This window comes from Hibiscus syriacus, unplaced genomic scaffold, assembly GCF_006381635.1.
Source record: "Hibiscus syriacus cultivar Baekdansim isolate YM2019G1 unplaced genomic scaffold, ASM638163v2 tig00112206_pilon, whole genome shotgun sequence".
In the NCBI taxonomy this organism is placed as follows: Eukaryota; Viridiplantae; Streptophyta; class Magnoliopsida; order Malvales; family Malvaceae; genus Hibiscus; species Hibiscus syriacus.
The window spans coordinates 1305912-1322324 of record NW_024063267.1 but is presented as its reverse complement, the minus strand read 5'-3'; the positions used below and the strand labels follow the sequence as shown (position 1 = coordinate 1322324).

At 37.4% G+C, this 16413-nt stretch overlaps 1 protein-coding gene across 1 annotated transcript; it reads left to right on the top strand.

Annotated features, from left to right (window-relative positions):
• Nucleotides 1-5432: 5432 nt before the first annotated feature.
• On the top strand, nt 5433-8124 carry LOC120175386. The gene is made up of 3 exons (XM_039182015.1): nt 5433-5904; nt 6098-6228; nt 7179-8124. Exons 1-3 carry the CDS (start codon nt 5686-5688, stop codon nt 7984-7986), a joined length of 1158 nt encoding a protein of 385 aa, XP_039037946.1. The 5' UTR covers nt 5433-5685; the 3' UTR covers nt 7987-8124.
• Nucleotides 8125-16413: the final 8289 nt, after the last annotated feature.

Here is a 16413-nt window from a genome sequence, read left to right as displayed (position 1 = left end):
AAACGTTGTATTATGTAGATTTTGTGTGAACTGTTAACATTTTCAGTTAGGCATGTATTAGTAACTTGAGTTTGAAAATTGCTATGATATGTTCCAGTTGTTATCACTTAATAGGCAATCATCTTAATGTCCATCGCAACGCGGAAATTACTATCGCAATGTGAAATGAAAATCGCAACGAGAGAATCGCAATGCGAAATGAAAATCGCAATGCGAAATGAAAATCGCAATGCGAAATGAAAATCGCAATGCGAAATGAAAATCGCAACGCGAATTTAATTTCGCGTTGCGATTTTCATTTTCGCGTTGCGATTCTCTCGTTGCGATTTTCATTTCGCATTGCGATAGTACTTTTTGCCTTCAACATAATGCATATTGAAATCAACAAAATCAACCATTACATTTCAATCAATTAAACAAGCACAAATAAGAATTATGTTAACATCAATTAAACAAATCAACTTTTACAAATCACCTTTTACAAATCAATTAAACAATCAAAAATAAGCAATAATTATTAGAGAAAATAACACTTCTACTATTGAATCAACTTTTGCAGCCATACATCATTTTCACGCAGCTCACTTCTGAGATTAACCTGCATAAACCAAACATTTGCTCAAACAACACTTTCTACACATCTAAAACCTACAAACAACAAATTATTGAATTCTAGGTACTTAACCAAACATTTTCAAACCACAAGCCTATAAACATACCAATTGTTTATGGACATTTTTATAACGCGGATGCAGGTAGGCAGCGTCTCGTATATATCGATCTAGCCATATAATGTCGAAACCACAAGCCTACTGTAGCTCTATCTATATCGGTAGGAGGTAGATACTTTATACTTCCTGTGATCAAACGGTCCAACGCCAAGCATACGAGAGGACCACAATCCCCTCTGGGTCCTTTAGTTTGTTGTGGTGCGGTCTCGTCTCTGCTAACTGTAATATTGAGCTTCTTTGGCTTCTTGTTTCCAGAACGAGTCCAATAATTTATCGCATCCAAGTATTTAGCCAAATAAGAGCTCCATCCCTTAATAATATCTCTTAAATCAGCCAATGATATGTAATTTATCATGCTGTCATATACTATTGCCTTAAGGGATAGGATCTGAAGCTCGACGAGAAGCCAATGGTTACGTTCCAAAACAGGGATAAACACCTGCAATCATAAGTAATAATTCATTCATTTGCGCACTTATTTATGAATACCTTTAAACTCAATCTAAAATAAACACTAACCTTATCGACCTCCCACCATGCAGGATAAAGTTTAGCTTGTCCATTGCCCAACGCAAATGATTCATCTCGTTGATTCTTCAAGTGAACTGCGTTAAAAGCCGTCGGCATTATTGTATACCGTGTATTTCTTTTATTTTCCTTAAGTTTCCTAATTATTAGTAGACGTGACACCCACGCATCGATATGCTGTTTTACAAAAAATACATATATTAGTGAATTACATTAATTTTTAAACAAATTAATCAAATGAAATATAAGAAAAATATAAGACTTACCCCTCCATCGAAATAGCCATTGTCTTCGACCCCTAATAATACGCCCCACCAAGACCGATCAAGCAACAAATAGATATCATCATTGAGCTTGCATATGTCAGTGAAACACCCCTGGCTTCGCTCGTGTAGATAAAAATCAACTGCGGTCTTAGCCCAAAGGGTGTTATCCAGAATTGTGTCCGGTAGTGTTTCCTCTCCTCTTCAGATACCGGTATGGTACTGGCCGGTAACTCATACGAGAGCCAACTTGAATCCATCATGTCCGGTACGTCAGAGGGTTTCTCAAGAATCCTACATATGACGCCATGTGAATCGGGCTCTTGAATGGTGGGAGGGACCTCTTCAACGATGACAGTGGCCTCCTGAACGGTGGGAGGGGACTCTCGAGGAATGATAGGGGCCTCTTCAACGATAGGAGTGGACTCTTGAGGGATGATAGGCGAGTCGGGCTTCTTCTTGCGGTGTCTTCGCACTATTGGGGTATACGGAGACTTAATAGCACGTGCACGCCGTCTGATGCGTGAACTCTGTCGTGCAAGAAAAACCCGACGTAAAGCATCCACCTTATCGGTCCGCTAAATAAAAATACAAATATCAGTAAATAAACAGACATGATATTTAAACAGTGAAAACAAAGATAAATATATTTCAAACTTTCAACCAAAAGACAAAACAAAGACAAATACTAACTTCACAGTGTTAAAGTAAAAAGTTTAGCAGTTTTGGCAGCAACCGAATAAATTTACCAAGCAATCTAAGTGAAATGGTTAATTTAAGTGAAATTACGAGTAAATTTATCATCAAGTTAAATATGGAAAATCTTAAACTTACCTCGTTGCGTAGAGTATGAACCTCATTCTGCAACGATACTAACATCTCACGTAGAGCGGCAACCTCACCACGTAAAGTAGACACCTCCACACGCCATGCACCATCGTTATCGCGTAGAGTACCGATCTCCTCACGCAAGGCATTGACCTCATCACGTAACTCCCTTGACTCATCCCGTGGAGGTGGAGAACAGGGAGATAGAAGTCGTGGCATCTTTGTCGGTCGCCTATCATGAGGTGATGGTGGAGAAGAGACTCGATGATGTGACGGGATAGGTGATGGCTCTCGTTGTAGAGGTGTATAGTCGGGTCGATCAGGTGATGGCTCTGGGTGAGGTGATGGCTCTCGAAGTGGAGGAAGTGGAGGCTGCTCATCATTCGTGCCATCAAAAAAAACGCTGACTAGCTTGCCACCAATCAGTGGCAAGCTCAGCCTCCGTGGGTGTCAGTCTCATTAATGGAGTGTTGGCCTCCTAATAATATAAAAACTAAAACAAAGTTAAACGTCTACTATTAATAACTTGTTTATATATGATAGTATTTGTGTTAACTTACATTATTTATTGTCGCATATGGTATTAAGTCTTCCCAATCCAACATACGTTTCCTCTTCCAGGAAATAGCCCTAGGAATATCATCTGAGGATTTTAATGCATATGTCCGCATGCTGGGGAAAGCCTCGAATATCCAATCTACAAACAATATAATAACAAACATTAGTAATTGTTAAATAATTAATTATAATTTTGAAAACATTATATAGAAATTCTTACCTTAAAGGCCCAAACAAAGCCTGACAAAGTGTATTTCGACCCATCGCCCCGCAAACTTTTGCGGTCATCAAAGGCAGACGACAACTTAGTCCAGGTAGCTTTCCATATATACGAACCCCACGGAAACAGATTCCATGCATTTAGGTCCTCTACCAATAATATTAGCTCCTGAGGAATAGGTTGTCTGGCCTCTCTGCCTAGAAAGCCGGCATACAAAAGTAGTAGAAGGCATACTCGGACAACATCGACGTCATTCATCCGAGTAAAACCATCTTTCTTATTAAACAATTTCTTCATGTCGTCGACGTATAAGTTCGGCTTTTCTATTGACTCATCAGGAAAAACCCTGGATAACCATGATGGGCGGGTGATATGACGAGTGTACCGGCCTACATCATCGTGTCCGAATCGTAGACCAGTGATTAAACAGAACTCCTTCCGCCCAAAACAAGTATACGCCGGTGGAAAATGAAACCATATCTCTTCCTCACCACGTTGTATACTGTCAGGTAGATCGCTAGTCATGGTCTGAAGCCACAAATGGGTCAAACTAGCATCTCCACCCGGATGCTGTACTCTCAGCCATGGCCCGAAGCAGGTTTCTTCAAACAATTTTCTTTGTGCAGGTGAAAGCTTCGAAGCAATTGTAGTGGCTAGGCTAACTTTATTCCTTAATGTCAATGAAGCCGAAAAAAATTTCTACAAAAAACAATAAACATACCAAGTTAGATATACCAAAAATTACACTGTATACCAAAAACAAAACAATAAACATAAATAGTAGTTTATTCTTGAAACTAAAATTTGCAACACTGTTTCTGTCTTTGGTTGAAATGAAAATCGCAACGAGATAATGAGAATCGCAACGCGGAATGACTATCGCAACGAGAGAATCGCAACGCGAAATGACTATCGCGACCAGACAATCGCAACGCGAAATGAAAATCGCAACCGCGAAATGAAAATCGCAACGCGAAATGAAAATCGCAACGCGAAATGAAAATCGCAATGCGAAATGAAAATCGCAATGCGATTTTGGTTTCGCGTTGCGATTTTTATTTCGCGTTGCGATAGTCATTTCCGCGTTGCGATTCTCATTCTCGAAACTATTCTTCTTCTGCATTACTTCAACCAAAAGACAAAGCAAAGACAAATACTAACTTCACAGGCTAAACAATTTAGCAGTATTGGCAGCAATCGAATGAATTTAATAAGAAATCTAAGTGAAATGGTTAATCTATTATTGAAATTACCAGTAAACTTATCATCAATCTCAATATGAAAAACCTAAAATAATGCAAAAATTTCAAAATAAAAATAAAAATAACTAACCCTTGGAGGTTGATTTTCCATTTCTGAATGATTGTGAGGGATTTTTGACTATGAATGGTTGTGAGGGATTTTGCCGGCGATGGGGACGGAAATCTTCGGAGATGGGGACGGATTTCGCCGTAGAGAGTGAGAGATGGAGATGGGACTGAGTGTTGTGTTTTTGGGTTTGAGGTTATGAGTTGCGTGCGATTACTGTGGACGGTTCATTTTCCGATTTATTAAGAAAAAATACGTATTTGGAATTTGAAAAAAAAAATACGCGTTAATACGAATGGCGCTAAGTAAATCGCGTTGCGAAAGTCAGTATCGCGTTGCAAAAGTAAGTATCTCGTTGCGATTTTTTATTATCGCATTGCGATAGTCAGTATCGCATTGCGATAGTCAGTATCGCATTGCGATTTTCCCAATTCGCGTTGCGATTTACTTATTCGCATTGCGAATTGGGAAAATCGCAACGATACTGTAGACCATCGCAACGCGATTTTCAACTATCGCATTGCGAAAATGCAACGCGAATTTGCGATAATGGAGATCGCGTTGCGAATTAGCGATCGCATTGCGATTTTGTTGGTCATTTTGGCAAATCCGGAAAAAATTGATTAAAATCGTATATTATATGGGATTTTTGGTCACTGAAATTATTTTCTCTATCTTTAATTATGGTTATCGACACGTTCGTTGCTTTATGAAACGTGATTATTTAAAAGAAATAAAAAAAAAGTAATTATAAAATATAATCGAACCGAATCGAGTACCGACCGACAAAAGTGATAGCCAGTCTGGAAAACAGGCCGGTTGTGTTACGGTGGGAGCACTCCCACAGTAACACGTACCGCGCCAGCTAATAATAACTACTCATTTTAGCTTAAGCCTTTTTCTCCGAGCCTTTTTATTCTGGAAAATATTGAAACCCAGGATCTTCGATCTTTCAACCCATCTTCTTTTAACTTGGTTCTTCATTGCTCTTTAGATCTACGTTTCCTTTAATTGACTAAAAATCCCTTGATTTATCGCTTTTTACTTACTTTTCTAAGTTCGATCTTTTTAGTCTTTCGATTCCATTTGGATTCAGTTCGATCTGGGGGGAAAAAGAATTTGAATTCTCTCGTTCTGATACTCCAGACCATTTAATTTTCGGTTTAATTGAAAACCAGGAAGGGAAATCTGAGGTCGAATATTGATGAAATTAGGGTAAATAAATTGGGTTTTTTTGGGGTGTTTGGTTATGCAGATGGAAAGGGAGAGGCGGACCAGCATTGCTAATGGGAACCACATTTGTCATACGAATGGGAAATATAGTGGATTTTGCAATGATTACAGTGTTTCGGGGAATGGAAAGTCTGAAAGTTCATCCCCTTCTTCGTTACCCGGTGCCGGTTTTATCGAACATCCAGTTTCTCGGTTCGACACCCTTGCCGGCGTCGCCATCAAGTACGGCGTTGAGGTAATTAATCAAAATCTACCCATCCTTGTATTAGTTATTTGGTGTTATTTTTTGTCTCCTTATAAATGGAATCGCTTGTATAATTTTGGGAAATTAATCGGGAAAACTGAGCGGTGTTAACCTAGAAGTTGTATCTAATTATTTGAGTGTTTTATTGACAAGTTCGTCGTTGTTATGGGTTTGCAATCATCAGGTAGCGGACATAAAAAAGATGAATGGTCTGGTTACTGATCTTCAAATGTTTGCTTTTAAGACGCTTCAGATCCCTTTACCAGGGCGACATCTGCCATCACCTTGCTTGTCGAATGGTTCCGAAACACCAGGGTATTATATCTTCTTGAACGCAGACACTATTTTTTTTATCACTATAGAATTTTACTTAAACTCTCTTATTCATTAAGATGGTTGCTATACATATTTTGCATATTGGCACCTGTGTATCTCAAGCTTAATAACATAAGAGTGCAATCTTGAAGAATTTGTTAACATATTCAAAACTCTTGTGGAAAGATGGGTTTGTTTGTTGCCGCCATAGTATATCTTCTTATAGTTATGACTTGAGTTGTTATTCCTGGGTATGCATGTTTCAAACTGTGGGTGCACTTTTTATTTGGATGGTAGAAAATAAGTGCATTCTCTTGATAATATCTTCTCGTATTTTGGTCGTAAAGAAATTGCCGGTCTTACCATATTATTGATGCATTGAGAACAAAACATTTATAAGGAGTTAATTGGCTTTTACCCTTTTCTATTTTTCCAGTTTTGAAGTTATACTTGTCGAACAAAGTTTTCTTGTTTGAACAAATTGGAATGTTGTAAATATTACCATCTGACTGTTAATTAAGTCTTAGTAGGTGCCTTTTGGAATATTTCCTTTTCTCAGCAGCGGTTTAATTTTCGATGGATATAATTCTAGTCTATAGGGAAGATATCCTGAAGCTTATAACTTGCTAACTTATTCAAGGAAACATTTGTGTGGGACTTCAAGAGTTTATCTCAGATCGAGTTTTAAGTGGTTTGGCGTTGGCTGGCTCGCTGCCCATTGAAAAGTTCCATTACTAGGAGTGCCAAATGGAATCAAACAGGCATTATTCCCCCCCCCCCCAAGTCTATGCAATAGGGTTCAAAGTTTTTATGTGATGCTGTAATAATCATGGCATAGGTAGCAATGAGCTGCAAAGTGTAAACTAATGTATCTCTTGATGGAGCTGCTAAATGTATACTTGGAATGCTGTTTTTCAGTTAAGCTCACTATGTCTGCCTACTCTTTGTAGAGAAAGCAGCGTCAATCAAAGCAAAGGTCCAGATTTGCCTCCCGGTTTGTGTGACTCGTTACAGTCATTAAGGCTGAAAACTCCTCCACGAAGGGTCTCCCCGGCAATGAACTCATTACAAGGTTACTATGGCCTTAAACCACCACAAAAAAGTGTGTCATCTGAAGGTTTCGAGATGGCTGTATACAGGAAAGGAGAATCTCATGATCTGGAGGATGGTCCATTACTCAGACTGTCCTCTTATTCCGATCCACCTTTGAGGCTCCAACGGAAGAGTAGAAGCGTGACCAATGGATTTTATGACGAGAATGGTGAAATCACAGCAGATATCCTTTCCGCCGGAGAAGCTAAAGACGGTGACCCTGATAAATCAAATGACAAACTGATACAAAGACGGCAGAAATCCGAGGCCGACTTCACCGCTCGCACCCCTGAAAGGCTAATGAAAGAGGATAACAACAACAGTGGGGGATTTTCAATAATAACAGCAAAAGGCTTGGCACAAAGATCCAAAGCAGCAACTCGCACTAATCTAGGAGCCAACGCCGAGTTATTTGGGTTCAACACCGCACCAACAGGCCTCGGAGATGGTTATGTGGTCGACGGATTTGCTACGGTGAGGAAGTCATCGAGCACATCAAGTTTGCAGGATCAGGACAATAGTAGTTTGTCATCCCTCTGGGCAGCATCCAAATGGAACCTGAAACCTGATTTACAAGCACTTTCAACTGTAAGCATTACAATGCCGATGTTCGATGGATTGCCAAAGCCAATATCTTCTCGTAAAAACAAAGCGGCACTTGATTAAAAACCTACGTCCCGTCGCCTGCATATATTACCAAATATTGACTGCAAAATTCGTGAGGCCGCCATTGCTAGTTCTTGTAGTTTATTATACAGATACAGAAATGGACAACAAGGGAAAAAAACACTGAAGTTCGATGATACAATTAGCTTATTTTCTTCTAGTTTATTTGAATTGATATACATGCATATATATATATATATATATATATATATATATATTACTTTGTGTAATATTGTTCTACTTTTTGACCAATATTTCATTCAATGTTTCAGACAGATTTAAATTTTACTGCACTGTCCAATCATTGTGTAATGTTAAATTAGATTTTAATAATAAAGTAATGAATATTCGAATCCAAGCTTTTGTTTTTCTTTTTAAAAGAATAAATAAAAGAAAGGAACTGTTCATTACGCTTTTGTTTGATTGTGTGCTTTCTAGCTCTCTGGGTGGGTCTTATGTGAGCTCGCCATGGCGGCTCTAGCATTAGTAGTTCCTGATTGGAAGATTGGAAGAAGCTGTTTACTGTGGGGATGATTATTCTCTGGAGAATTTTTCCTCTTCTGAGTTTGCGGGGTCGATCTTTGTTAAGCCTCCATCGGATGTCTTTAAGGAAGGAGTAAAGGAATGGAATCTATCATTGGTTGGTCAATTAATCGATAAGTCCCCTAATTTTGATTCCTTGCAGAAATTAATTGAGATCATATGGGGAAATTAGGGCCCGTTGAGGTTTGTATGGCCGGTGCAAATTTGTATATTTTCTCTTTTGCCAATTCGACAACTAGGAATTGGTTTTTGGAGCATGGCCCTTGGCATGTTTAGAATAAACCTCTATTGCTGAGGAAGTGGGAGTCAAATTTGAAGAATTTGAATTTCGATTTTTCTAGGTTTCCATTGTGGGTTCAGCTATACAATGTTCTCTTGGAGCTCTATTTAAAGAGGGGCCTTAGTTATATTGCCAGTGCGTATGGTACCCTTTCTACATGGATGATATTACAACTTCTCATCAGAGATTAGAATTTGTAAAGGTTTGCATTGAGATTGAGGTAGATGTTGTCCTTGATTCGATTAATGTTGTCTTGTGTGATGGGTCAATTGTTGTTGTTGGTATTTATGTGCCTTAGTTTCCTCCCTAGTGTGTTCATTGTGCTCTATTTGGTGATTCTATGCAAGTTTGTTCTAGGATTCAGAAAGTAAGTTTTGGAAGGTTAAGGTGTAACATCCCAAATTATAGGTTAGTGACTAAATTGTAAAATTTTAGAATTTGGTGATTAAAGTGGAAAAGTTGGAAAGTTCAATGATTTATGTGTAGATAATCCCTGTAAGTTTTTAGTAATTATCCAAAGTAATAAAGGGCAAAATGGTCATTTGACAATAAAGATATTTTTTATCCCCTTTAATAGGAGATTGAAACGTGGAAGATGAAAACATTTCATCTCTTCTTCCTTTCTTCTTTCTCCTCCCGTAAGAGCTCAAGGGCAAAGGTAAGTTCTTCATTAGTTGATTATTTGTTCAACTAAAGGTTGGGTGTTGTTCATTGGATAGTAATTAAGCTTAAGGAAAGCTTAATTGGTTATAAAACAACAAGATGAAAGGTATAAGAGAGATTAAAGATTTTGAGTTTTTGAATGAAATCTTGAAATAAAGTTGATAAGTTGAATTTTAAGTTGAATTTGACTTGTCAATAGTTGAATTAAGAAATTTGGAGTGATAGAAAGAAATTTAGAACATGTTGAAAATTGAGTATAATTCTTGAATTTCATTAAGAGGAGAGGATTTTGAGAATTAAGATGGATTAAATGAGTACAAATGGGCTTAAGTATGTGTGTTTGAGTTTAGTATATAGGAGAGGTTGAAATATGAAGTGTTTAAGATGAAATGAAGTAAATTTCGTGCTGAAAATATGATTTCTGGGCAAGGGGAATCGGTACCCATTCAAGGGAATCAGTACACATTCAATGGGGAATCGATACCCCTCAAGCGAACCAGAAATTCCAGAATCTCATAGGGGAACCGATTCCCCCACAGGAGGGAATCGATTCCCCCTAAAGGAAAAATGTGAATATTTTAAGTTGCTAGTATTCAATTACAAGGTGTAGGTATCTAATGATTGCCTCAAAATGTACATTTATGTAGATTATGCGTGTAAAGTAATTCCAGAACATTTGGCAAGTAAGATCGATCAAGGGAAAGATAAGAGATTGGAATTGACTAGTGAGGCCAAGGTGAGTGCATACTAGTGATATGTAGTGTTTAATGGAAATAAGACTTGCGATGAGTCTATTTCCTAGAGTAATATGCATGAAGTCATGGACATGATTATGTGTTGTTATAATTATATGTGATTATCTGTATTACATTGATTGTATGCATGCATGACTAAAGATAATGATATGCTTTGTATATGCTATATGATTTATGTAAAACTTTATTATGTAATAATGGAAAAACATGGAATAAGTTATATGATAGAGTCATAAGAAATGAAATGAACACGAGAAAATAAGATAATCAAGTATAAGTCATATGATATGGTATAAGTGATTATACGATAAATGTTAGGAGACTCTAAGAAAATAGTATAAATTCGAGGGCATAAATAAGGATACATAAGTTATATAGGGAAGATTGATAAATTAAAGGAAACTATGGTTTATGTATTATAATGAAGAGCTACAATGTTTTATTAAAGAGTATTGTGGAAGTCATGAGAAATTGAACTAAATAAATAGATGGTTTATGTGAGTGGAAAAGGAAAATGATATTAAATAAGTGGAAATTATTTATAAGATAGAATGAGACTAATTGAACCTGTAATATAAACTTTATAAAGGAGTACTTGGGTAAAATCATTATATGATACAATTATAGAGTATTACTATACAAATTATATTAAAATATGATATATGAGAATATGAGTAAGTTTATAGGTTATTGATAGGACATATAAGAATATATAAATGTATGATGATGAAAAAGGGAACTAAGTTAATGATGTTGAACTCTATGAGTAGAAGTTATGTGATTATAAGTAACATGATTATATGATCACAAGATATGATACATGATATGAGATATATGAAAAGAGAAATATATGTTATATGAAATATTATACTATGCGATTATATGGAAATGTTCTACGCGTAAGTGAACCATGGGTTCATATGTATATGGGATATGTGATTTATATGACGAGGAGCTATGTGAAAGAACTACATGACTATGTGTATATGTGAATGTATGTTAACATAAATATTAATGCCCATGTTATGTGTCATGAGAGCTAGGGGTATAGTTGGCATGCTAAGAGTAGAGGGTCTACACGGTCCTTCGGGACATATATGTATTCTTTGAAACATGTGTGAAGTCTGGTGAGACACATACTTAATCCTTGGCATATGTATATGATTCTTAAGGAATGATATGTGGTCCTTCGGGACATATATGTATTCTTTGGAACATGTGTGAAGTCTGGTGAGACACATACTTGATCCCTAGTATATGTATATGATTCTTAAGGAATGATATGTGGTCCTTATGGACATTATTATATGGCACTACGGTACAATTCTACGCGGCACTTTGGTGCAATTCTACGTGGCACTCCGGTGCAATTCTATGTGGTACTTCGGTGCAATTATACGAGCTGTGGTGACAGCATATTGCACAACCTCTATAGACTCACATATCTATAGTTCTCACATGTGTACATGGGCTTTGAAAAGAGAACATAATTTGATATAATGATATGTGTATTTCTCATGACATGGTAGAAGTGTATATATGTCATGGTGATATGAGATGCTATGCGTTTATGTATTATATGATTATAGAAATTCGTAATGTATTGTGGCATATTAAAATATATATAATATGTTTATATTCATTATATGTTCATATGACGGAATTGAAGTAATGACAAGGGAATTAGTAAGGATAAATAGGTTGGTGATATGAGAACAATGTATGTGATATATGTATATGATGTGTGATATGAATTGCATGATATGATATATGTGTGATAGGGGTTATGGTATTTGTTACATAATATACATGAATATATGTTGATGTATATGTAAATGAGTTGTATAATTTGATAGCATAAAACAGTCATGCATGATTAGTGGGTATGAATTCCATTAGATGTGTTTTTCTTTATGCCTCACTAAGTCATCGACTTAGCGTGTGAGTGTTTCACACGCAGGTTACAGAAAGTGAATATAGAAGCTGTGAGGAGCAATACAGGTCAGCATCTCCCTTACAAGATTTCAGATCAGAAAATAGATGAGTTAAATGATTTTTGTTATTTTGAATATAGTTGACATGTACTAATTGATTGAGTTAAATATGCTCTGATCGATTTTGGTTATTGTGGTCAAATTATGTAACTAAACTGCTTTTACTTTAATGAAAGCTTTAAATTTTCTTTGAATTTTGTCAAGAGTCAAAGTTTGAAAAGTCAATGTGACACCTCGGGCTCGTATCCGGGTCGGGTACGGGTTAGGGGTGTTACATAAAGATTTTGTGGTTCCTATAGATCAGTTTCTGGTTCTTGGTGAGGCTTCTGGGCTTGTTGCTTCTGTTGTCTTTAATTCTGAAGTGTAGGATAAAAGAATGATAAGCGTAAGGCTGAGGCTATTCCTGGTGAGAGTTTACATGTAGGTTCTGTTGTTGTTGAAGGGGATGATTTGGGGAATGGGGGCATCATCTTTTTCTTAACTTTTAAAGAAGAAGGTTAAGCAGATGAAGGTATTCCAAATAGTTCTAAGAATCATTTTGAGGTCCTAGTTGACAATGGCCCTCTCCTTGAGCAGACTGGTTGGAAGCCAAGGGTGTCTTCTCTTGGTGTTGCCATAATTTTGCAGGACATGGAGAGTAAGGAGAATGAATCAATTGATAAGGAAAGGGGATTGGCTGAGAGTATTGGGTTGAAGTAGTCTGGTAGTGTGGTTCTCCCTCCTTTAGCATCATGATCATTGGTTTTTGGAATGTAAGAAGATTAAATAATCATCATAAGCAAAGTAAGGTTATGCATCGTTTGGATGTGTTGGGAGTGGATCTTGTTTATCTCTTGGAAATTAGAGTTCGATCTCATAAGGCTTATGTTCTAGAGGACAAGTTTACTGGCTAGGATGCTTGTTTTAAATACAGTCATGCTGATAATGAGAGGATTTAGATATTCTGGAGGAAGGGGGTAGAGGTTTATTCTCAATGGGTTACTGACTAGTTTATTACTGTTGAGTTTTGTTATAATGGGTCTAGTATGTTTGTTAATGTGATTTATGGTTTTAATGATGTTATTAGTAGGAGGTGTTTGTGAAATCATCTTAGGGAAATTGCTGATGCTTGTGTGTCTTCTCCTTGGATGGTTTGAGGGTGATCTTAATGCCACTGTGTCCCCTACGGAGAGTTCTGATTTTGTTGGGCCCGGGGCTTCTTCCTCTGATATGTTTGATTGTAGGAGTTGTCTGGATGATATTGAGGTTGTTTATCACCCTTATTATGGCCCTTTATTCACTTGGTCAAATAAACAACAAGAGGGGTTCCTTGCTCTTAAGCTTGATAGGATTTTAGTGAATCCTAGTTGAGCCCCTGGGGATTCAAATCATTGCTTAGCTGTTGCTTGATTGTTTAAGGAGATTCCTGCTAGAAGGCTTATGCCTTTCAAGTACTTTTATTTTTGGGATCTTCATCCTGATTATGTTAAAGTTGTGGGGGATTCTTGGGTTGCCCCTGTGTAGGGCAATCCTATACAAGTCCTTTTTCAAAAGTTGAAAATGCTTAAAGGGCCTTTGAGGACTCTGAACAAGGAGTACTATGCTAATATCTCAAATCAGGTAAGATTAATGAGGGGTCTGTTGGAGCAGCATCAGTTATTCAATTTGGCTTTTAATGGCGCTGTTGATTTGGGGGCAGAGAGAGTTGTAGCAGGAGGTCTGGGAGCTGGAGAAGGCTGAAAATCTATTTTTCAGACAAAGTGCTAAGGTCCACTGGTTGAAAGATGGTGACCAATGCACCAAGTTTTTTCATTAATCTGTGACAACTAAACTCAAAAGGAATAATATTCGAGTATTGGAGGACGATGTTAGGGTTAAATTAGATCATTTTGAGTCTATGTCTACTGAAGTGATTGATTTCTACATTAAGCTCATTGGGATTGCTGACTTGGAGTGGAGATGGTAGTGTTGCCTTGTTAAAGGATGTGTTGAGGAGCTCTATTCCTCTTGGTGGTTTTCGATTTTTTGGTGAGAAAGGTTACTGACGAGGAAGTGAAGAGTGCCATCTTTGCTCAGGAGGATGAGAAGAGCCCTAGTCCCGATGGGTAAACTGTTTTTTTCTTCAAGAATTCCTGGTCCATTATTGGTAAGGATTTTGTGGCTACTATTAAATTCTTCTTTACTAATTCTATGTTGTCGCCTGCCTTTAATGCTACCGCAATGATTTTTGTCCCCAAAGTTCTAAACCCTCATTTGGTTAAGGATTTTAGACCTATTTCATGTTGTTATGTAGTTTATAAAACCATTACTAAAATCCTAATTGATAGGCTAGTTGTGTTTATGCCTGGTTTGATCTCTTGTAACCAAACTACATTTATTAAGGGGATAAGTATTGTAGATAATACTTTGCTAGCTCAGGAGTTGATGAGGGGCTATGCTAAGATGACTCTTTCCCTTAAATGTGCTCTTAAGGTAGACCTCCAGAAGCATTTCACAACCTTTCTTGAGATTTCATCCTGGGGTTTTAGAGGTTGTATGGTTGCCTGAGGTGTTTAGGAACTATATTAGAATTTGTTTGACTACTGTTAGGTTTTCTATTGCTTTTAATAGGAGTTTGGTGGATTTCTTTAAAGGTGCTATGGGTATTAGGCAAGGGGACCCCTCTCCCCTGGCCCTCTTTTGTTCTAGCTATGAATGTGTATCTTGTATTCTAATTTGGCTGCTGCTAGAGGCCTGTTTCAGTATCATCCTAAGTGCAAGAAAATAGGTTTTACCATCTCTATTTTGCGGATGACTAGCTCATCTTTTGCAAATGTTCATTTGATTACATTATTGGGGTTAAGGCTGTGTTGCAGAAGTTTTATCTTCTGTCTAGTTTAAAACTTAATGCTTCAAAGAGTGAGTTGTTCACTTTGGGGATTGGTTTGGTGGAGTTGGATGCTATTAGGGTGGCCACCGGTTTTCAGACTGGTCAGTTACTTGTTAAATACTTGGGGGTACCCTTAGTTACTCAGAAACTGACAGAGAATGACTATGCCCCTTTGCTGGATAAATTGAATGATAGATTGAATGGGTGGTCTTCGAGTTCACCCCTAAAATTTTAAAAGTTCAAGTTTGTCCCCTAATATAGAATCATGCATCTGTCCTTGGCAAAAGGTCCTTGCATCATCTATGGGATGGTTCTAGTGATCAAACTACTTCCTTTGAGGAAATTGGAAATTGGCCTTTTACTGTTTATGCTCTATATTTCATTGTATGGGAACTTTAATGTGATGATTATCAGTTTCAGAACTTAAAATGTGAATTAGTTTTAGGACCTTCTTTGCTAGATTCGATTGTTGTGCGGATTCTGGGTTGGCAACCGTTTTCGAGTTACGAGATGGAGTGTATACTTGTAGAGGAATCTTTTCTCTATTACTTTTGAGATAAGGTTTTGTTTCTTCCTTTTTGCTTAAGATAATTGCTATATGTGCAAAGTAAATACATAGAACGTTGATCTTTGTCTATTTTGCGAAGATTAATTGCTCTGATGATAATATGAATTACCGACATTTTAACTGAACTTCGTTTTGTTGCTAAATTTGTCATCAATCTTACAGAAACGAACTAAGCAACAAGTAGTTGGAATATGAATGTCTGATCCGATGTTTGACTTTCTTCATATATGCCGTTGCTCTCAAATTTCAACCTTGCTCAAGTCATAATAGAGATAAATGGAAGACCCCACCTCTGATAATTTTTTTTCTCGGACCTAACCATTGATGATGTTTCAGTGCAGCTGTTCCCAAGACAAGACCGGTAAAACGTGCTGAACTCTCACAGAGGTTGAAAGATTCTGTTGGCTACTCGCTTGATGTCAAACCATCTCAAATACCCCAAGGTGAAGCTGGCCAAGGTTTATATTTGAACGGTGAAGCTAATGTTGGTGCTGTAATTGCCTTATACCCTGGTGTTATATACTCTCCAGCTTATCATCAGCTTGTTCCTGGATACACAAGACTTGGTGCGAGGAATAATATTTGTTCACAAGATATGATGGGACTGTCATCGATGCCCAACCTTGGGGATATGCGGATGAAACACGTGAAATGTTCGATGGCTCAACAATGCAAGATACGAGACCCCTGGTTGGTGAGCCTTTGGAAAATCACAGTTGAGATGCGACGGTGAAGTTTTGGAGCGTAGAAACCCTTTAGCTTTGGCCCATTTTGCC

Excerpts from the sequence above, each read along its gene's own strand:
- LOC120175386 (XM_039182015.1), top strand. The coding sequence starts at position 5,686 with ATGCAGATGGAAAGGGAGAGGCGGACCAGCATTGCTAATGGGAACCAC. Across the intron at positions 5,905-6,097 it reads CCATCAAGTACGGCGTTGAG|GTAGCGGACATAAAAAAGAT; the intron begins GTAATTAATCAA and ends TGCAATCATCAG. Across the intron at positions 6,229-7,178 it reads AATGGTTCCGAAACACCAGG|AGAAAGCAGCGTCAATCAAA; the intron begins GTATTATATCTT and ends TACTCTTTGTAG.